Below are 24,005 nucleotides of genomic sequence, written 5' to 3'. Positions count from 1 at the left end.
CCAGGCTGATCTTGAACTCCAGGCCTTAAGTGATCCTCCTGACTCGGGTTCCCAGAGTGCTGGTAATACAGGCATGAGCCACCACTTCCAGCCTATATCCTCTAGTATTAAGTGAAAGTTTATAGTTATGATATTATGTTAGGTAAAGCAAATGCAGTCGTATTATCATTTTTATTTATTTATTTTTTGAGACAGAGTTTTGCTCTTGTTGCCCAAGCTGGAGTGTAGTGATGCGATCTCGGCTCACTGTAACCTCCGCCTCCCAAGCTTAAGCAATTCTCCTGCCTCAGCCTCCCAAGTAGCTGGGATTACAGTCATGCACCACCTTGCCCGGCTGATTTTTCATATTTTTAGCTGAGACAGGGTTTCACCACATTGGTCAGGCTGATCTCAAATTCCTGACCCCATGTGATCCACCTGCTTTAGCCTCCCAAAGGGCTGGGATTACAGGCGTGAGCCACCATGCTTGGCTTAGTCATATAAATTAGAGACCAAGAGAATATTAGTAATTTTTAAAGTACTTGTATTGAAAGTAAAATCTATTTTGGTTCCTTTAAACTTAAATTATAGGAGCAGTTAATGCTAATTTAAGTGTATTTGAACAATTAGAAATTTATCCCTAAATTAGTAAGTGAAAACCAGCCACCTCCCCATTCCCCATTCTACCCCCTGGAGGTGCTAGTTTGTCTTAATGCCTAAAAAATAATATATACATATGCATATGTATATATGGGCTGACATATATGTATATATACATATATAGTGTGTGTAAATATGTATATTATATAAAATGTGTATGTATGGCATATAATGGTATGTTATACATATAGCATATATTGGTGTGTATGTCAACCAATATGTTACATATATGTGTATATATACATGTCTAACTTATATGTGACTTAATAAAGCTTAATTACATAAATTTTTTAGATTTTTAAAAATTTTATTTGCAGCACTGCTTTTCAAAGTCTAATTCCATACATAATTTATTGATTGATGTACACATGGATACATGCATGCATACCCCTATATAATTTCATTTAAAAATATGGAACTATAACACATTATTAAAAAACGTAATATTTTTCTTTTTCTTTCTTTTTTTTTTTCTTTGGGACAGAGGCTCACTTTGTTGCCCAGGCTGGAGTGCAGTGGTACAATCTCGGCTCACTGCATCCTCTGCCTCCCAGGTTCAAGCAATTCTGCCACCTTAGCCTCCTGAGTAGCTGGGATTACAGGGACCCACCACCACACCTGGCTAATTTTTGTATTCTTAGTAGAGATGGAGTTTTGCCATGTTGGCCTGGCTAGTCTCGAACTCCTGACCTTAGGTGATTTGCTCACCTTGGCCTCCCAAAGTGCTGGGATTACAGATGTGAGCCACTGTGCCCGGTATTTTTTTTTCATTTAATAATACATCAGTCATATCTTTTCATTTTGTATGTATAGTCTAGAAGAATTTAAATCTCTCTGGAAACTGACGAGGCCTTCAGTACCATTTGGAGATCACTTTCAGGCTTAAATTTTATCGGTTGTTTTAGAATTTGAATTACAGTCTTTCTTCTTAAATACAACAGCACCTGGGAATTTTGTCTTCTATAATTAAGTCACCAAATATTGAACTGGGTTAACTCTTGAAGTTTAAGTTAGTCAGCCATAGTTCATTATTACGGCCCTTTATGATTTATAAGACATAGCATTTTCCGGTCTTCATATCAAGAAGAATCTTGGAAGATTTTATAGTGATTTTAGATACTAGTTCATAAGTGTATATGTGGCTAATCCTGCTGTACTGCTATATATGAAATGGCAAAATGGCCAGGCACGGTGGCTCACACCTGTAATCCCAGCACTTTGGGAGGCTGAGGCAGGCAGATAACCTGAGGTCTGGAGTTCGAGACCAGTTTGACCAACATGGAGAAACCCTGTCTCTACCTTGAAATACAAAATTAGTCAGGCATGGTGGCAGATGCCTGTAATTCCAGCTACTCATGAGGCTGAAGCAGGAGAATCGCTTGAACCTGGGAGGCGGAGGTTGCAGTGAGCCCAGATCACACCATTACACTCCAGCCTGGGCAACAAGAGCAAAACTCCATCAAACAAACAAACAAACAAATAAATAAATAGAAATGGCAAAAGAGTATCGGGAAGAAGAAAGAAAGATTAATAATTATTTGATTTGATTAGAAGAAGAAATTTAGCATAAGATTTTATTGCAGAAACATTCTTTTTTTGTGTGTCACTATGTTGCCCAGGCTAGATTTGAACTCCTAGCCCAAGTGATCCTCCCTAGTAGCTGGGACTACAGGCACATGCCACTGCACCCAATCTTTTGTTATTTCTTAATTATCATTTAAATACCTATACAGGAGACTGTTAAAATAATATATAGTCCTCTCGTATCTGTGGGAAATTGGTTCCAGGATACACCCTCTCAAACCCCTGCAGATACTAGAATTTGCAGATGCCCAAGTTTCTTATATAAAATGGTGTAGTATTTGCATATAACCTATGTTCATCCTCTTGTAGATTTTAAATTATCTCTTAATTACTTATAATTCCTAAAACAATGTAAATGCTGTATAAATAATTCTTATAACTGTATTGTCTTTAAAATTTGTATTATATTTTTGTTATTGTACAGTATTGGTTTTTTTTATTGCTTTTTTCACAAATATTTTGTCTGTGGTTGGTTGAATCCACAAATGTATAACCTAAGGATAAGGAGGGATGACTGTATATTACAGTCCCGTAAAGTGTGCCAAAGCACATCTGAAATGTTACGAGTCTTTGATGATCTCTGTTAAGAATCGACAGAGTCAGGTTTTATAGTTCTAATGGTGAGAGAGACTATAAAACTGTTTATTAAGAGCAACTCTTTTTTGGGGGGATGGATTCTTGCTCTGTTGCCCAGGCTGGAGTGCAGTGGCCTCATCTCAGCTCATTGCAGCCCCTACCTCCTAGGTTCAAGCAATTTTCCTGCCTTAGCTTCCCAAGTAGCTGGGATTATATGGCACATGCCACCACACCTGGCTAATTTTTATATTTTTAGTAGAGACAGGGTTTTGCCATGTTGGCCAGGCTGGTCTTGAACTCCTGACCTCAAGTGATCCACTCGCCTCAGCCTCCCAAAGTGCTGGGATTACAGGTGTGAGCCACCCCACCTGGCCAAAAGTAATTTTTTTAAAAAAATATTTTTCCATGTATGAGAAGTTGCTTACAATATTTAATTTTGTGCTGTAGCATTGTTTTGCTTTTTGGGTTTACTAATGTCTTTATTGCTCCCGTAAACTGTAAATTCATTGACAACAGAACTATGTCTATTCATTTCTCCAGGACTTAGTATAATATTTTGTATGCAATAGATGTTCAATAAATGTTTTATTATACTAAATAGATTTATTCTTGTTTTTCATATGTAATGCACATAGAATGAATACCAGTAATTTGAAGATAATCTAGTATAGTGGTCTCCTAATCTGTTAGAACTGAATTCAGGTAAACGTTTAACCAAGAATACCATCTTTAGATGTGCTGAAGCCATTTTGACTCTTAAAAATAAGTTCCTTCTGAACAATCCTAAAATAAATTGCAGTGACCATAAAAGGAGAAAAATTACACTGATGGGGTGGGGAGCGTGGAGGGCATGGTAATACTTAAATTCTCACAGGTACCCTCACAGTTGCATTTAATCCTCGTGGTTTAATTATCCAAAAGCATGTTACAATATTACTGGCTCTCCAAGATTAAGGGGGTTCTAGCCCTAAAACTTATTTAGAATTATTTATCATTTTGAACTTTTGAATGCTTGTCCCAAATAGAAGATTTCTTAGAATCGATAGTTAGGATTGGTTTGTCTCTTAATAAACATTTACTTTCTCTTTCTGCTCACTCTGTGTCCATTTTCTAAGAATTACTTAGCAGTTCTCTGATTTTAGATGGGCCATTTAGGCTCTGAAAGCCAACTCTTTAACCTGCTGTACTTTGTCAGACAAACCTAACACCTGTTCATGTTTGTTACTGCTTTTAATATCTGTTATAGAAATATGTAAAAAAAAGAAAAAAAAGAAATATGTGTACACATGTGTGTTTGTATATAATGGTAGGGTGGGTATAGCAGCTTCCTAAAAGGAGAAAAGCAACTGGCTTTTCTGAAAAGACCTTTCCACCCCCACCTTTTTGCAGACAGCCGGAGTTAATCCTTCCAAGTTTGACTGGAACAGCTGAGCGAGTGTACCCTGCATATCTGGAGGCCTCCAGTGGACTCATGTTGCCTCAGAGTTGGGGGCCACCTTCTTCTTTTCTAGTGTGGATCCTGCCAGCTGTCCTAGCCTCTGTTAAAGCACAGTGAGGGAGGTGTTAAATGATACAAAAACATACAGTGCCATGAAAGGGATCCCTTTACTGCATGTATCAGTGTGACTTTTTTCTCCCATTCCTTTCTGTGGCAGAAGGGTTTTATACTGTTAATCCTAACACCTGTCTCTGCCGGAGACAGTGAGAAGGGTGTGTGAGAGTGTGTGTGTAGAGTGTGTGTGTGTGTGTGTGTGTGTGTGTGTGAGAGAGAGAGAGAGAGAAAGAAAGAGAGAATGCGCTTGCGTGCGCACGGGTACATGCTCCCCGCCCAAGAAAGAATAAAGAAGTAATACCAGTCCCATCTGCCTTTCCGTGCCTGGATTGAGACTGTTCTCTGACGCACTTAAAGCCTGGAACATATATACTATTTTGGCTCCTGGATACCTTATACTTCCTACCGTGTTTGTATGCCAGTGTGAGGAGCCTGTGTTCCCTTCCCTGGCTGTCATTCTCTGCCTCTTGAGTTTCTGGTTGAGTTGTCAATTTAAAACCAACAGCAAAAGCAAATCTTTAGTGTAGTTTTCAGTCTGTAACTATTAACTCAAAGCTTTTTGCTTTTTCCTGAACATCTCTTTGGTGTGTTGTCAAATTCTGTTGGGCTGGAGGCCTGGTCTGAACCAAGCTCCGACTTCATCAGCTGAGCCAGCATACCTATCTGCGTAGACTGGAGGTCAGCAAAGGATTTTTTTGGTGCTACTTAATTCCTTTGGACAGGACAGCCAGCTCAAACAAGGCAAAAACTTAGACACTTTTTGTACTGTCCTTATCTGAAGATTTTTTTCCCCTTTTGCTATGTATGGTGTATATTGTATGGATTATCAATATCCTGTTGTCCAGGTAAGCTAAGGGTTATAATTTCTAGATACTGTTTGATTGATGTGAAGCTTTATGGTGGAATTAGATGCCTACAGGCTTTCTGTCTTTTGAGGGGTACCATTCAGAGCCTAGCTTTCCCAATGCTTTTTGCTAATTTGTGTAGCAAGAGGTTTGAATTTATAGTATTGACAGCCAGACAGAGGTGGTTGGCATTCAACCCTAGAAGTTCGGAAACTTTGGAGAGATTCGCGTGCGTGTGTGTGTGTGTGTGTGTGTGTGTGTGTGTGTATGTGTATGTGTGTGTAGGGTGGGCTAGGCAATGTAAATGTAACATAACAAAACCGTCATATTATAATAAACTTTAGGCTTTGTTTTGAGCAGATGAGAGACACAGATGGCAATTTCCAAATGTTGCTATATTTTCCAAAAAGATAATATATAAAGTAGAGGGTGTCTTTCCCCACTAAGACTATTTCAGACTATTTTTAGTCTAACATGTTAGATTATTTTTAGTCTGACATTTTAGACTATTTTGTGATGGGATTAGTAACATCTTATTTGTTAAGTTGTTGAAATCTAGAATCAGAAAATGTTAGGTCATTACCAAGCATATTTCTGAATATCTTAGAGTAAGAAAAATTGAAGTTAGGAGTCCTGGATTCTGATTCCAGCTATAGCGTTAACCACTACCATGTTCATGCTCAAATAACTTCATTTTTCTTGACTTTAGTTTTCTTGTATATAAAATGAAGGAGTTGGGCCAGATGATCTCTCAGCTATCATGACTATTTGAAATATTGTGATGGAAACTTAGAATAAGAAAATAGAAACAGTTAATACAGTTAATTCTGAATTAAAGATACTGCTTGGCCTGTCAGTTTGTTGTAGTTTGTGTTTTCATGTTTCTTTAATTATTATTTTTCTTTCAAATGGCCATTTCCCTAACAAGTACCTAAGTTGCAGGTTAGACAGGAATGCATAGAGTTAAAAGCAATAGTGAACTAACTAATACATCTTAGTAGGTATTTGGGGCCTAAAGGCTAAACTAAGCTATTTTGGATTGGGCCTATTGGGTAAGCTCTCTGGAGTAAACACACAGCTTTCATTCAAGTCTAAAGCTATCAGTATTGCAATCATATGGCAGTGGCTGTGGTTATGCTTCTCTTTAACTATATTCTAATACATTGGTCTATATGTTTTATATTAATGATATAACTTTCTATTGTTTTAGATTATTCAAATTAAGAATATTTTATATTTACATAATGAGGTTTTGATATATTTGTGGATTTCACTTATCTATGAACTGTATATCTACTGACATAAAACAATAGCTTGGTCTTTGTAACACCTTAAAGCTGGAAGTGTTATGAGACTAGGTTAGAACCAAATCTTTTTGTGAGTAAATATTGATGTGCTTTCAATGAGAAACATCTGTGAACAGTAAATTTCTGAACCACCGCTAGTAAAGTATGGGAATTATAATAACTATAAGTAAAATTCCTTGAGGAAAAAGTTGAAAAAGTAAAAATGTTTCCCAGGTGAATTGAGGTATTAGAGATATATGAAAAAATAATTATAATATGTAATTGTATTTTTTGAGAAAGGAAATTGACCTCCCCCTTACCCAATTATGGGGTGGATTAAAGAGTTTCTGTTTAGAAATTGTGATGTGACTTGATAAAAGTTTTTTGCAGCAAAGTTATAATCAAAATTCATGATAAGATGAATTTTCCACCCCCCAATTTTTTTGTTATTAATATTTAGTATTGATAAATGTAGTGCACAGTATTTGAAACTACACTTTCCTGGCTTTACTCCATTTAGTAGGTTTAATCTATCTGAAATTAAAGTCTTTTAGAAATGGAGGTGATAGGATGTTAAAATTTAAGGGTTTACTCTCCATTCTACCACATAAGAAAGCTAATGGAATTGAAAAAGCAATTTTAAATTGAAGGACCCAGAGCTATTTTAAGATCTTATTTATTACTTTTTTAAGGTAACAGTTTTTTTCAGTGCATTTATAAATGAGTAGTGGATGGTTGGTTGCTACCCAGACTTAACTGTGGTTATAAAATCTATTTTTTAGCTTCTGTTATATATTCTTATGCTTAAAGCCAAGCTTTTCATTGCATAATGCTTGCAGTTTTATACTAATGCATTATGTAGTTGGACGTTACGGAGGACGTGACTGAATAGTATTTTTTTTTTAATGAAAGGTTTTACATCTATTTCTAATTATTTCTAAAATTGCTAGTTTTGAGTTAATGAAACAAAGTGAGTTATCTTCAACAGAACGTTAGAAAATATTTTAGGTACTTGACCTTTCATTGCTCTTATTGTTAAAATCATGCCTGTTTTAAGAGTGTGCCATTGAAAATGATTATTTTATTAGTTAGAATTTTTGTAGAACCCAATCTGGCCAAATTAGATTAAAATCAGGCAGCATAAGGAGATACGGTACGGGCTTGTGATTTAAGGGACAATGAATGTAGTCTCCCTGCCCAGACAAATCTATTTAAGAAACTGTTCCTGAAATTATTCTTATAGATAGTTTTTCTGATTAAACATTTACTGCCTCTGACCAGATGGTTAAAATGTAACTTGTTGTAAGTTAAGGGCATTTTCTTTTATCACAGGTTTTCCTTAGACACTTTTACTTAACCTGTCATCCAAGTGGCAAATGGGGCAATAGGAGGAAGAGGAAGCAGGGTCTTAAAGTATTGGAGGTATAGCTAAATTTCCTGATTTGAGGGTTTAGGGTAGCCAAGGACACTTAAGGATATTAGGCATCTGGAAGATTGAGAGACAGAAACTAACCTATCTAAAGGACACCTTTTTTTGAAACGGAGTTTCTCTCTTGTCACCCAGGCTGGAGTGCAATGGCGTTAGCTCACTTCAACCTCCTCCTAGGTGTGTACCACCACGCCTATAATCCGCCCCCCCAAAAAAAAGCTAATTTTTTTTTTTTTTTTGTATTTTTAGTAGAAACAGGGTTTCACCATCGTGGCCAGGCTGGCCTCAAACTCCCAACCTCAGGTGATCCACCACCTCGGCCTCCCAAAGTGCTGGGATTAGAGGCATGAGCTACCATTCCTGGCCTAAAGGACACTTTTGATACTGTGGTATGCCCAGGTCTGCAAAATGCTGTAGAGTGAATTAGCCCATAGGGTGTCCAGTTCTTCATGGGAAGTTGACCTTGATGTTAAGCAATACACACACACAATATAAATTTATTTACGTATGTAGTTTATATAATTATATTAACCTGCAAGTTTATATAATTTATATAAATTGAATTTATTTTCTCATTCTGAATTAGTTTATTGTGTACCAACTTTTTTTTGAGTACCTACTATGTGCCAGATATTATGCCAGGCACAGGGATATTAGTGTTGAACAAGACAGCAAAGTTTGCTGTAATTTAATAGTAGAGACATGGCATATTCATGGCATATTGTTGGAGAAACAGCACTCTTCGGTTTTCACAGATTAATCGTGTATTATCTTCTTGACAACCCAGTTATTGCTAAATTTGTTTACATCCCATTCATTTTCATATTTGTCTGAGAATCTTTTCCTTAATCTCTCATAGAATACAGTGTACACATAATTTCAGTTGTATGTATGACCCTAGTTATCTGGGGTTTGGGATTTCTTAAAGATATGAGTAAGTTACCCAAAGACAGATAGTAATTTGTGAATTAAATTTTCTGATTTGCCGGACCTCACTGATGTCTTAGTTTATGTTATTTGTGGTTTTGTGCTAAATATTTGACTTTGAGGGGACAGGAAATAAATGAGGATTGTTTTTAATAAGCCTGTAAGAGCTGAAGCAGTTGATTTCAAATTATACCCTCACCTCTTTTTTTTTTTTTTTTTTTTTTTTTATTGAATGAGTTCTATATAACTGAACTCTGCCTAAACTAGAGAAATAAAGTTAGGGAAATAATAGTTGGCTGTAATTTGACTTCATTTATGTCAAGGGGATGTTGGGGCAAGGGATATTAGAGTGGTATTGTGTTAGAGGTGTTTCTGGGAAGGTATTTAATATCTGTTAGGTGTAAATTGTTATTTACACTTGGTTAGGGTTATTGTGTGGGGGCATGCTGTGAAGAGCCTTTATACCAACAAGTTTTTATTACCACAGGAAATGCTCTCCCTTTAATGTGCCTTTCACTTGGGTGTCAGAGGAAGCCTGGGAAAGTTGGAGCAAGCCCTGCCTTCTAGACAGGGACTCTTGGATCTGTTTTTATAGTAGTATTGGTATGTGGGTGGACGGTAGAGAAGTTGAGTCACTTCTATATAAAATTGTGAAGAGCAAGAACACCTAAAGTTTTTTTTTTTTTTTTTTTTTAATGAGTGGGTATTACTTTGTCTAGAATCTGAACTATTCTAATAAAATTGAAAATGAAGGCTTTCTCCCACTGTCTTTATACATCTTCCTTTCAGCTTCAGATTTCTGAAAGATACTGAAGATAAAACTGAAGTAAGGCGGGGTGTGGTGGCTTACACCTGTAATCCCAGCACTTTGGGAGGCCGAGGAAGGTGGATCACCTGAGGTCAGGCATTCGAGACCAGCCTGGCCAACATGGTGAAACTCTGTCTTTACTAAAAATGTGAAAAAACTAGCCGGGCATGGTGGTGTGTGCCTTCATCCCAGCTATTTGGGAGACGGAGACAGGAGAATCGCTTGAACCTGGGAGGTGGAGGTTGCAGTGAGCCAAGGTCGCACCACTGTACTGCAGCCTGGGCAACAGAGTGAGAGTCCTTCTCAAAACAACAACAACAACAACAACAACAACAAAAATCTGAAGTAAATTTATAAATTTGAAGATATTTCCAAGTGCATTCTTGGAAGAAAGAATGCTTTTATAATATTTTTATAACTACATAGGTGCTCCTCATTCTGGTGTATCCATGTGTTAATAAATAAATGGCTAGAGTAATAGAAATCAAGGCATTATTGTTTGATTTCAACAAATACTCATTTACTGTGTATTCAGATCTGGGTTAAGAACTGGAAATATGGTCTAAAACATGATTTCTACCCTCAGACTGCTCATAGTCTAGTCATAGTTATGCCAGTAACTCCAGTAGTTACGTACCACGGATTAGGTGCTAAGGTAAAGTATGCTCACAGATAAGGGGTACCTAAACTAGATGCGGGAACAGGTAGGGTCAGGAAAGGCTTTCTGGAGTAGGGGATTTCTGAAGTAAGCCTTGAAGGATAAATTAGTCATATAATCGGCCATATTCAAGGGAAGAAAAACAGAAACATGGTGTTCAGAAGAGATGTGTGGGCTCAAAATAGAAATGTGGGAGCTGTCAGAGTAAATTTGTGGTAACTGAAGTGATGGAATGAGTTGGAACACCTGGAGCAAGTGTGGTCAGCAGTGTTAACTTCTTTGAGTTTTGGACCCTTTTGAGAATCTGATAAATACTACAGATCTTCTCTGCATGTAAATGCATGTAACAAAAATTTCCACTGGGGTGCCTATGTTAGGAACCATGCACTTTGGGTTAAGAACCTCTTGGTGTGCAGTAAAAAGAGATCTGAGGATGACACCTTGCAAGTAACAACAACAATTGAGAAGCTGGTAGAGGAAGAAGAGTAAGATGGGGATGGGGGTTAACAGGGAAAGAGAAAAGTCAAGAAAGACTGATACCATTTTAAGCTAAGAGTGAGTTTCCCAAAGAAGGGAATGCCAAATGCCACAGATAAATCAAAGAATACATAAAATGTCCTTTGAATCTGGCCATTATTTGGAGGTCTCTGGTGACTTCAGTAAGGTAAATTTCTTTTTTTTTTCTTTTTTTTTTTTTTTATGAGACAGTGTCTTGCTCTGTCACCCAGGCTGGAATGCAGTGGCATGATCTCAGTTTACTGCAACCTCTGCCTCCCAGGTTCAAGTGATTCTCCTGCCTCAACCTCTCAAGTAGCTGGGATTTCAGGCGTCCACTGTCATGCCCAGCTAATTTTTGTATTTTTAGTAGAGATGGGATTTCGCCATGTTAGCCAGACTGGTCTCGAACTCCTGACCTCAGGTGATCTGCCCACCTCAGCCTCCCAAAGTGCTGGGATTACAGGCGTGAGCCACCATGCCCAGCTAAGGTAAATTTCAATTGAATAGTATGGAGGAAAGGAAGCTGGGGTTCTGGAGATTAGACGAAACATTGAGGAAACAATCAAAGAATTGAGACTACAAGGAGAAGTGCCTCTTTCCTTCATTTGTTTATTTAATAAATATTTTTTGAGCACTTACCATGTCCCAGGCACTGTGCCATGTAGATAGGCAGGTCCTCCTTCATTAGCTGACATCTCACTGTGCCCACCCTGTTCCAAAGCTTTCCAGCTTCTGCCTGTTCCTCTCCTCCCAAACACACATACAGGAAATGTCCTAAAATGATTTTCTCCTTGGTACATTACCAGGCACATTCAGCCACCAGGGGACTCCAGTTTTGCTGGGTCAGACCCAGGCTGCTCAATTGCTCTTCTCTCTCTCTCAGACACCAGGGAGCAAATTGTCCTCTATAATGCCAGGGACACACTTCAGAATATCATTGTGCCAGTCAGACCTCACTATGAGCCTGTCATTCAGTGAGTTTATAAAAATCATTGTAACTTTTTTTTAGCTTGTACCAATTATTTCTTGTAATAAATTGTTAAGCCTGTTCGCATTGTAAAATACTGGTTCTAAATATAGAAAAGTAGCATAAATCCCTGGCCTGAGGAAACCTTTATTCTAGTCTTAGACTTTTTGCATATAGGAACTCCTCATTTGCCCTTTTCTTTAAAAACAAAATTAAAAGAACGCCTTGGGGCCTTGTCTCTTTCCAGGATGTATAGAGGCTGCAGTCATACCTAAGTGTCAAGATAGCTGCTGCTTTTCTAAGGATAAGTTATGGGTTGGGGGGTAGTCTGTCTTCTTGGTGCCCCTGGCTTTTTGTTAAGAACAGTGTAATGAACGAGGGGATTCAGAGATTGATATATAGTGATTCTGAGGTTTATTTCAATTAATATAGAACTGAAAACACAATTATACCATGAATATGATTTAGATTTTTTCCAAAAATACACTGGGTTGCTGTTGCTTCCAGTTAAACTCACCTGCCCATTTTCTACTTACTCACTTTAAGAAAATTTGACTGCTGGCCGGGCGCGGTGGCTCACGCCTGTAATCCCAGCACTTTGGGAGGCCGAGGCGGGTGGATCACGAGGTCAAGAGATCGAGACCATCCTGGTCAACGTAGTGAAACCCCATCTCTACTAAAAATACAAAAAATTAGCTGGGCACGGTAGCGCGTGCCTGTAATCCCAGTTTCTCAGGAGGCTGAGGCAGGAGAATTGCCTGAACCCAGGAGGCGGAGGTTGCGGTGAGCAGAGATCGCGCCATTGCACTCCAGCCTGGGTAACAAGAGCGAAACTCCATCTCAAAAAAAAAAAAAAAAGAAAAGAAAATTTGACTGCTTTTTATCTCCTTCTGATTGGCTTTTCAGTTACAAATTCAGAGTACTATATATTCTGTCTTCTAAAAAGTGTTAAATAAGAACAGGCCTAGCACTGATTTATATTACTTTACTCAGTGTTTTTCCTTATATTTGTATATCTCATTCTTTTTTAAATTATGATTATGGATTATACCACAAGTATACAGATATCTGTAAAATGTACGTAAGAGAGCCTGACATACTACGTTAAATCAGTTTTTCCAGGTTCCACAGATGGTCTTGTAGTTCCTGTGTTCTTTTCAGCATTGTTAAAATGATTATTAATTTAATGATGTTATATTGGCAGTGTGCCAGCCAAGAGTGTTAAATAACACTTTTTTTTTTTTAATTTAAAAAATTTTAAAATTTATTTCACAATAGAGAAAGGGCTTTCAACCACATTGCCCTGGCTGGTCTCGAACTTCTGGGCTCAAGAAATCTTCCTGCCGTTTTTAACCTCCAAAAATGCTGGGATTATAGGTGTGAGACACCGCGCCTGGCCAATACAGAGCATTTTTAAAAGCCTGGTTCTGCATGTTGCCAAACAATTTTTATGGAGACAGCAACAAACTATGTATTCTCAGTGTGACTTGCTGTTTTGAATTTTGATTTCTATAGATGTTTATTTTAAATAGCTTGTGATGTTAGCTGTGGGCCTGTAAAAAATAAAAATAGATAAAAATGGGAAACAATTTTAGAATTAATCTTTTTAACCTTTGGGTAGCCTTTTAGAGGTTATAGCCTAAAAATATATCGCATAACTAAAATATCTCATAAATCCTTTAGAATGGTATCCTATTTATTAGAATGCTTTAAAAAATTAGAGAATCTTAATTTTACAACTGATAAAAATCATAAACTCATCATTTACATAAATTATTTTATTTGAATGTTTACTATAAAATAGGGAAATTATGAAATTTATATTCAGAGGTTAAAGATCTTTTCAAGATCACTAGTAAAGGGCAGAATTAGACCAACCTCTAGACTGAACCACATCTTTGATGCAGTTTTTAATTATATTATTTTAATAAGAGAACTTTAAAGAAACTCTTATTGTCAGTATTCTCCTAAACCTGTATTTACAGCCCTCCATAACAATTACTATTTACAATAATGACACAAATTTCCAGGGCACATAAAAGAAAGGATTTATATTTTTCAATCAAGGCTGAATGAAACATAGAAGGCTGGAGAAAACAAAGAGTGAATTTTCAGTTCACCAGAATTTTTATTGAAGCTGGAAGCCTTAAGCAAATTTGTATGCACCTTTGTGTATATCTTAAGTTTCTTAAGCAGTCATATTTGTAGACACGTTTTTCAGAGTCTCCAGGTTTTTTTACAGTAGGAAAAAAACCCACTTAAATTACCTCTCATTACCTCTCTCCTCTCTTATAGTCCTTTGCTCTCACAAGGCTAATTTGGTCTTCCAGGACAAGCACGTTCTTGCATATTCCTATTCCTTGAAAAACCTTCCAGTTAGTGGTCATCTAATAGCTTTTCACTTCTTCACATCTTTCTTGTTAAATTCACTGCATCTATAAACTGTACATCAGTACAAATGTTTTATTAATATTAAAAATAATTTTGTTTCATTTCTCATTTATTAGACTTTCATGGCTGGAATCTCTTAAATCTGTATTAACTATAGTAAGCTGCTATGACTGCTTCTAGTGCTATATAATTAATTCCATCATCGCATCCTTAAAATATGCCAGCACGTGGCGCTTGCCCCTCCCTCTCCCTCCCTCCTTCTCCCTTCTTAGACACATACACACACACACACGCACACACACACGTACACGCACACACACACACACACGTACACGCACACACGCGTGCGCACAGCGCACACCAAACTGCCATTCTCCAGCAGGCCTGCTTCTGGAGTTGGGAGATGTCAGCCTGCTGGGAGGGAGTGGGGGGAGGAGGAAGAGGTGGGGCTCTACTCTGATTAATTACCTTAGGCATTCAGGGGTGGGGCTTCCTTCAGCCATCTGCCTGAGATATGGGAGGGAGCTGGAGAAAGAAGGAGGGGGAGAGACTGGCAGAGAGGAAGAGAAAAGAAAGGAAGAAACATTAGAAAGAAAAAGGAAGGAAAACGGTATAAAGGAAGATCAATTACCCACCCTTAAATAGCTAGATTGGGGGGGAGGGGGGTGGAAAAGAAAACTGTGGAGGTGTGCCCCTGCACGGCTGCTTTGAAGGGTTTATCATCTATTCGTTTGGTTTATGGAGAAAAAGAAAATGGTAACTCAGGTAAGATTTGTGCTTCCTCGGTATGTCTCTTCTCTGGGATCTAAATGAAGGTTTGAGGGTGGAGTATAGTAAGAAGAGTTTTAATTATTATTATCTTCTTAGAGCTGCCCAGATTTATTGTTATCAGCTAAAAGTCTGTGTCTGTGGAGTCCGTTTATGTGTGTGTTATATATCCATATCCTTCTTTCTTCCCCCCCTCTCAGCTCCATAGCAGATTCCTGTTTCCTGTACTGTGCAGCTGTAGCTCAGGAAAGACCCTGTGGGGATTTGTCTACCTCTTTGTCTTGGTTCTGAGAAAAGGGAGGGAGAGAAAGACTGCAGAGGTAGGAAGAGATTCTTGTAGACTGCCAAAAAGAGGGGAGCGGGATTCCTTTTAAGAATTGCAGAAGAATTTGTGTTATAGGGAAATCTGATTCCTTATTCACTGTGGTTTCTCAGGATTGGCTATGGAATTGTAGTTTTGCTGTTACTCTAAACTCCTTATTAAAAATGGTTAGGAAAGAATGTTTCATTTTCACGTCTTTGTTACTGACAAAGAAGATTTTCAGTGGGAGCATCCAGGTGTAACAGAGGCAGGTAGAGCCCTCCTTGACAGGAGAACAAATCTGAAGGTATAAATCACAATCACACAGGCTTTAAAATACATTTGAAGGAGAGGGAGTAGGAAATGGAAGATATCTCTCCTCCCTCTCTCCCCTTTCATTCTGTCCTCTTCTCTCTCTTCCACTCACTCTGTCCCCAAGCCCCCTCCAAACCCCTTTTCTCCCTCCTCCTCCTTTTCCCCTCTTTCTCCCTGCCTCTCTTTGGTTATGCCAGGCAATATCTAATCTGCATTTTAGCAAGTCATTCCTGACAAATGGAAAGGTGAATGCTCTTCCACAGTTCTCCCTGGCAAGGCAATTTTTCTTGTTAGCATCCGTCTGTATGCCCCATTACCCTTTTTCCTTTATGTATAGGTTGAGAGGAAATGATGAGCCTCCACTTTATCGACGAGAAATCATTTATGCTGTAGAATATTCAGGTCCTTTAGTCTCAGACTTAAGATTAGTTTCACTCCAGGTTTCTATGCTCTGTGGGGAAATTTCATCACTGGACAGTGCTTTCCTTTTAAGGAGGTTGCCCTTTTTTGTATTCTCTCTTCTCTTCCTCTCCCAGTCACCACCAGGAGGGTGAGAGAGCCAGCCAGCTATCAGGATAGAGGCATCATTTTAGGGGCTGGAATCCTGTTTAGTTATATAATGCCCTGCAGTGCTGTTTGGAAGGAGGGAAACCTGTAGGGAGATTTTCCCATTGTGACCCAGAGGAAAGGGAAGTTTCAAATACATCTTTTCAAAGTAATTTTTCACCAAATCTAAGTTTAGAAATTTTCAACAAACTCCTCCTTCTTTTAGAAAAGTGGAGAAGCTTTTGAAATATTTATCTTCCTTGTCTTATCCCCTCATCATCAGTCTAATTACTTCTTTTGAAATACTGCTTTTTTTTTTTTTAATTTATGTAAAAGAGAAATCCTATTTCTGGGTTCTCTTTGTTCTTGAGAGATGATACTTGCTTAACCTTGTAGCCCTCATTCAGTTTTTATTAACTGGCACTATTAGAGGATAACAGCTCTCTTCTTAGCAATTACTGAAGGCTTTTCAGTGACTTGACTTTTTGTTATATATGTTTTTTAACCAGTAAAAGAATTATCTAAAATGGAAATTTTTATAATGAGTTTTCTGTTGCCTCTTGGAACATTTCCCCTTAATTTCTAGAGGAGCTGGTAAGTGTGGTGTGTGTGAGCATTAAGTTAGAGTGCACATGCTTATGCACACTTAATATTGTGGTTGTAATAATTAGTATTTAAGGAAACTATAATTTTAGGAATGAAGTAGAAGAAATAAATGTAAACGGAAAGAGATTCTGGGTGCTTAATAATTCTAATAATAAAATCACTATGTTTTATCAGGATGTGCTAAATATTGAAGAAAATTTATGAGTTTTTGCCCATCCTGAAATTATACAACTGGAAAGGATAGCATATCAAGTACGTGAATTTTCAGTATTCCAGCCTATTTGTTTTGTTGTGTCTTTCTGTGTTACTGTAATGTACATAGTTGTTAGTAATCTTTTCATTTGTCCTGTGGTTGTGTTGTGCCGTGCATGCGTGTGTGTGTGTTTGGGTGTGTGTGTTTGAGCCAGTCATCCAATCCTAACAATTGAAAATGGACTGTCACATAAGCTTTCTCAATATTGAGTGTCTATACTGGTTAGGACTGGGTTATCAAAGTTAAATGGTTTATTATAATACAAGAGGGATGTATGGGTATGTTTTCACTGTTTTGCTACCTCAGTTCTTTGCATCTTCAGATCATACCATTTCTGTAGTTCCCAGTTTCCATCTCCCAGTTGTTGGAAAAGGGATTTCGGTGGATGACTTTTTCATCATACAGTATTAGATCCTTGTCAGTATCTGCACAGTATATGTGCTTTATTGTTACATATGCTCTAGTTTTATAGGGCCTGTTTTTGTTTTAATTGGTAAACTCTTCTGTCGTTTATAGTAAGTAATCAGTGCTCTGCTAAGAAGCAAATGGCAATTTAATCACAAAATTTTAATAAAGCAGACAGACATGCTTATGTGATACTTAAAAAATTAATTTTATGCGCTGTTCATGTATATGTTCTAGGAGTATTTCACTGAGATCTCTTATTTTTAAGTAAATCATTGCATCTCACATTTATGAAAATAGCAATCTGGAATATGAAGGAAAGATAAATCATTCTTGTACTATGTGTAAAATTCGAAAAATAAAATTGCAAATGACTTCAACACTAATTAGTAAAGAATAAATGTTTAGCCAAACTCAAACTCAGTTACACTATCTGTTGTTGAAAGGGAAAGTGTACTAGGCAGAGAGAAAGATTTTACAATGTGGATGTGAAAGAAAATTTTTGTGCTCTACTATGGTATAAGACTGCCAGTTTCCATGGAACACAAAGCCCTCCCTTTCTTGGACAGCACAGTGCTTTGCTGGCATTTTCTTCAAAATCTGTTTTCCATCAGGACCAAGAGGAGGGAAGGTGTTAGGAATAAGGGAGGTTGGAAAGGGGGTTGCTGTTCCTTTAAATAGTGCAGTGAGTCCATGTGGCAGCAGGCTGCTCCAGAGTGTATTCTTTTGTAATGAATCACCAGTTCCATTGTCTGCTATCTCCCCTCTTTGTAGCTGGAAGGCTGAAATCTTTCACCTGAGCTGCTGCCAGTTGCTCTTCTGTTCCTGGGTGGTTAGGAGAAGGGAAGAGGGAGAGTATTTTATGCTTTATTAAATACAGATAAGAGAGCAGGTATGTTTTGCTTTGTTTCGTTTTCTCTTTTCCTCTGTTTTTGTCTGTCTGGTTTTTAAAAGGAGTTGGAGTAGGGGATCTGTTCTGTGATTTTGCTAAGCATATCCCATTTTCTCTGAATTCTGAAAGTCCTCATATCATTTAGTCTCCATTTTGTGGCATTGCTTTAAAGTGATTCCATTTGGTTGCCTGCCAGTCATGCTCTCTTGCCACTCGAACCTCATCCCACCCCTCATCCACGGAGCTGCAGCCACACTGTTTGTTTTGGCACACTTTCCACTTTCTATGGGCTTTGCAGGATTTGGGGGAGTTGAAGGATAGGCGGGGATTGTGGACTGGAGACTAGATTTATGTTCCTTTAAAATGAAAAAAAAAAAAAGCCTCACTTTTTCCAGAGATTTGGTTTCCTTCTGAATTCTTCTACATTGCTCCATATCTTCAGTTATAACCATTTCCTTGCCAAGGCCAAGATTGACTCTTGAAAAAGATTGCTTTTCTAAAAATTACTTAGCTTTCTTGAAAAGATACCCAGAATTTCATAAATGAAGCTATGATGAAATCCCAGCAATCTTGACTCACTAAATTTGTTTTTTTCCATCTTAGTCAACCCCAATCACACACATTTTTTTTCTTTCTTTTTTTGCCCCTCTATTTTTTTCCTTTATCTTTCTCCTTAGTTTTGCAATTGAATCCAGGTAAACTTAATATTTGACAACCTACTACTGAAATTTGTATTGCTACAGAAGACATGTTCACATTAAAAGGCAATGACATTCTTCATTCCTCTCAGGGATAAGGCATAAGCTCAAATTCCCAGTTTTGTTCCTCCAGTTTTCTGTTCTTGAGAAATTCCAAACTCTCATCTACACAGATTGCCATATGCAAACAATTTTATCTCTCAAATTTGAACTTTTCATCAGGTAATTCCATACCTAGGGATTGTTTCTTGGACATCGGTTTATGATAGATTGTTTCTGTTTCTGGGAGTAAGTCATACCACTAGATGATACAGCCCCCTTTACCCACCTTGGTCTTCTTCGGGTATACCATTCCCTCTTTGGGATCTAACATTATTGATATCCCGCATGTTCCCTTCTGAAGTCATAATTCCTCACTCTTTTTTTCCCAACATTTCCAAACCACTGTCAAATCTTTTTTAAACATTTCCTCCCAACACTTTGTAGATGAAGTCTGCCAGACACAAGTAGAATGCTCCCCTGCAGCAAATACTTTGCTCTTTTGATTGTAGCATCTTTATTAGTGGACTCTAGTGTTCAGCCTCTTCTAGGCAGTCAGAGATGCTGCATTCTGCCATCACGATGTATTGTGTCTATTTCCTAGAGTCTGAAATGTTTTTCTATTACTATTAGATTAAATTCAGGAAACGTAATTCATGAGAGGTCATTGTGCCAGAGTGAATCATTTGAAATGCAAGTCTGATTTTGTCATTCCTGTGCTTATACCTTACAGTTGCTCCCCTTCAGTCTCTAAATAAAATCATTTGGCCTTACAAAGGTCTCTAAGACCCTGCATGATCAGGAACCTGACTGTCTCTCCAGCCTCATCTCCTGCCATCCTTTTCTTTCTGTATTTCATTCCAGGCCTCTTTGCTGTTGTCTTAACACACCTGATACCCTCCTACTCAGGACCTTCTGCTTTTCTCCCTGCCCAAAATGCTCATCCCACTGGTACCCATATGGCTTGTTCTACTCTTGAATATTACTTCTCAAGGGAAAGCTCTCCGTTAACTTTCCTATCTAAACCAGCACTCCCTTATCACTCCTACCTTCATTCAGCTTTTTCTTCACTTGTCAGTGATTTTAGTTCTTATCATTGATTTTTATATGTTTGTTTGTTGTCTGTCTCCTCCTCTGACCCCAAACATAAGTTCCCTGAGATCAGGAACTTCGTCAGCAGTCTGTTATATTCCCATTGTGTAGAACAGTGCCTGGCACATAGTCATCATAAAAATAGCTAATCTTTATATATGCTTATGATATATTAATATCAGATACTAATACTCTTCTAAGCACTTTACCCTCATTAACTCATTGAATCCTCTCAGCAACCCTTTATTATCTCCATTATACAAAAGATGAAACTAGGCATATGATGGTTAAGTAAATTTCCCAAGTTCAGACAGCTACTAAGAGGTGTTATGGGGAATCATATCCAGACATACTGGCTTAGAAATTGATATTCTTAACCACTGTACTCTAATGCCCCTTGTAGGTATTGGGTATTCAGTAAATATTTGTTGCATGTGTGAATAAATTAATTTAGTTGAGACACTGATTCATTTCTGAAATTTCCATCTCTGACCTAAGACTTTGATAAAACACTCGGAGTAATAGAATTCATTGTTGAATAAAATGACTTCATTATTATAATATATAATAAAATATACATTATTTTATGATAAAAATATTAATATTATTTAATAATACTAAATAATGGCAGAGTACATATTGTGCATTAAGCACTGTCTTAAGTGCTTTACATATATTAGGGCATTTATTCTACTCAGCAGCCTTATATTCTTACTCAGCAGTACTATTAATGTTCATGTTGTAGAAATTAGGAAACCTAAGGAGTTTGGCTCCAGCATTTCTGTTCTTAACCACCACTAATAATGACCATCATTAAAATAAGTTTTTGTTTTTGCATACCTACTTTGTACCAGTCAATTTTACATAACGTATCACATTTACAAACATAATTATTCATATTATGTATCACTTGTCAGTCATCCTTGAGGTAGGTGAGGTTTTTTCCATTTTTTGCATGAGACTTTGAGATTCTGGAGGTCAGGCAACCTGGTGACTCTGGAAATAGACAGAGATAGGTTTCAAACTGGAGATCTATTTAGTGCCAAATTCACATGCTCTTCCATGAAACTGTGAGCCTCGTAGATAAATAGTTCCATTGTTGGCCATTGAAAAGTAGAAAAGTTTTCTTTATGAGCTGAAATCTGTTTTCATTATTATCTTCTCACTCCTCCTCACTTTCTCATCTGGAGTTACATTGAGTGGTTTCATGTCTTCTACATAAAAACCAAATATTTGAAGATACTACTGAATGTTCCCTTTAATCTTCTGTTGCCTTTGCTTATTTTTCCTCCTTCCTTGAATTATTCCTCATAGATGTGAAAACATACAGTTTCCAGAATGATTACTGACTGTCCTGGACTAATTGCATTAATTTTTATGAATAATGTATTATTTATGTCTAATTACTAAGTAAAAATAGCAATTATGATTACTTTTGAAGTTTTATTGATACATAATTATACATATTTATGGGGTACATATGATATTTTGATACATGCCTACAATGTGTAATGATCAAATTGGTAATTAGAATACCCATCACCTCAAATATTTGTCATTTCTTTGTATAGAGAGAACATTTCAGATCTCCCCTTCGAGCTATTTTGAAATATCCAATGAATTATTGTTAACTACAGTCACCCTACTGTGCTGTTGAACATTAGAACTTCTTTTTTGTTGTTGAGACTGAGTCTCACTCTGTCGCCCAGACTGGAGTGCAGTGGCACGGTCTTGGCTCACTGCAGCCTCCACCTCCTGGGTTCAAGTGATTTTCCTGCCTCAGCCTCCCAAGTAACTGGGACTACAGATGTTTGCCACCACACCCAGCTAATTTTTGGAATTTTTGTAGAAATGGGGTTTCACCATGTTGGCCACACTGGTCTCGAACTCCTGACCTCAGGTGATCCACCTACCTCAGCCTCCTAAAGTGCTGGGATTACAAGCATGAGCCATCATGCCCAACTGGCTTTAATCAGTTTTTATAGTTCATTAAACGTAGTGTTGCTGGCAATTTATAACTTCAAAAATGAAGGGATATTACCTTGAACTCCTAAACAGAATAAATAGAATATTTTTTTCTCTCCACTGTAAAGCATGCTGTCAGCTGATTGGCAAGAATCTACCAGTCTTTTAATCTCTGACTCTTGCCCTGATCACTCAAAGGTTGCTGTCATTCAGTAATGGAAGTCAGTAATTATTTTATGAAATTATAAATGAATGCTTTTATGTCCACAAATGATACAACTATATTCTTTTTCCTAATGCTAATTATGATTTCTTGTAAGAAGTTTTTAAGAGACAAACTGGGACTTAAATGAAGGAGATTGGGTTTTGAAAAGACTCTTGACTTAGAGGAAAGATCCACAAACTTTTTCTGTAAAGGGCCAAATAGTAAACACTTTTGGCTTTGTAAGCCATGTTGTTTCTATCACAACTACCCAGCTTTGCTGATGAAGCATTGAAGAAGCTATAGACAATAAGTAAACAAATGGTTGGTTGTAGCTGTGTTCCAGTAAAACTATTTATGGACATGGAAATTTAAATTCCATGTAATGTTTATGGGTCACAAAATGTGATTCTAACTGTTTAAAAATGTAAAACCGTGCTTAGCTTGCAGGTTATACAAAAGTAGCTGGAGGGCTGGCTTTGAATCCTGAGCTATAGTTTGCTGATCCCATTCTTAGAAGGATACAGGACCTCACAATTTCATTTATAGTATAGGTAAGGTTTTCCCATATAGCTTCATGACAGAAACAAAGTTTTGAGTGGTTCTGGCAGGTCATCTTGAATCCCTGTTATAATAGAATGAATCCCCTGATTTGCTCTCTCATTTCCCCAGCCCCAGAAAATATGAAGGTTTTTCTCCTTCCTTTACTTCCTTTCTCCCTCCATATGCCATATTTTATACCTCTTGCTTTACATATATATTTTCATGTTTGTTTGTTTGTTTTTTTTGCACCACTAATTAGCTGTGAACCACCATAAGCCACAATTTTTTTTTTTTTTTTTTTAAAGAGAAAGAGAGAATAGGAAGGAGGAAAAAGGAAGAGAAAGAGAGAGAGAGAATGGGGAGGAGGGAGAAGGAAAAAAAAGAGGGAGAGAGAATGGGAGTATTGCTTTCTTGCCCAGGCTAGAATGCAATTTAGTAATGGGTATTGAAAACCTCTTTTATACTGATAATTATACTTAATGATGTAGTCAGGAAGGAATAAGGGAAGAAGATAACAAACAAACAGCCAACCAATATTTAATTTAAACCTATGAAATGCTATGCGATTACTGAGGAGTGATTTACTTCCAATTATATAGTCACCTTTGGAATAGGTGTGAGGTGGTAATGTATGTTTTGTGTATTTGAAGTGGAGAGTTCTATAAATGTTTATTAAGTTTACTTGTTCCGGGTCTGAGTTCAAGTTCTGAATATCCTTGTTAATTTTCTATCTCGTTGATCTATAGAATCGTTAGCTCTTCTTGTTGCATTGATCCTTTTGCCATTATGTAATGTCATTCCTCGCCTCTTTTGATCTTTGTTGCTTTAAAGTCTACTTTATCAGAGGCGAGAATTGCATCTCCTGCTTTTTGTTTATTAGTTTATTTTTACTCTCTGTTTGATTGGTAAATCTTCCTCCTTCTCTCTGAGTCTTTGTGTATTGTTGCATGTAAGATGGGCCCGGATGCAGCATACCGATGGGTTTTGGCTTTTTATCCAATTAAAATATATATAAGTTTAATACCGGCGTTTGATGCTAGCTGGCTGTTTTGCCCATTAGTTGATGTAAATTTTTTATTGTGTTAAAGTTCTTTGCTTTTTGATATATTTTTGGAAAGGCTGATATTGGTTGTTCCTTTATATGTATAGTGCTTCTTTCAGAAGCTCTTGTAAAGCAGGCCTGGTGGTGGTGAACTCTCTAAGTACTTGTTTGTTCGCAA

The 24,005-nt window shown here is 37.4% G+C and overlaps 1 protein-coding gene across 34 annotated transcripts in view; it reads left to right on the top strand.

Annotated features, from left to right (window-relative positions):
- RBFOX2 (RNA binding fox-1 homolog 2) overlaps nt 1–24,005 on the top strand; it is a 290,265-nt gene that overhangs the window by 179,994 nt on the left and 86,266 nt on the right. For 3 of the 34 annotated variants that reach the window (XM_064367985.1, XM_064367983.1, XM_064367987.1), the window contains exon 1: nt 14,653–14,925. The exons of 29 other annotated variants lie outside the window; for them this stretch is intronic. In XM_064367985.1, coding sequence (XP_064224055.1) covers nt 14,899–14,925 — 27 coding nt within the window. In that variant the 5' untranslated portion in view covers nt 14,653–14,898. Of the gene's footprint in view, nt 1–14,652; nt 14,926–16,870; nt 16,949–24,005 lie in introns of those variants that run through there. 2 more of the 34 variants (XM_064367982.1, XM_064367976.1) reach the window with 2 other exon arrangements.

Source organism: Aotus nancymaae, unplaced genomic scaffold, assembly GCF_030222135.1.
Source record: "Aotus nancymaae isolate 86718 unplaced genomic scaffold, 86718_ANA_hifiasm-v0.15.2.pri h1tg000076l, whole genome shotgun sequence".
NCBI classification, from domain to species: domain Eukaryota; kingdom Metazoa; phylum Chordata; class Mammalia; order Primates; family Aotidae; genus Aotus; species Aotus nancymaae.
This window is presented reverse-complemented; position numbering and strand designations above follow the sequence as displayed.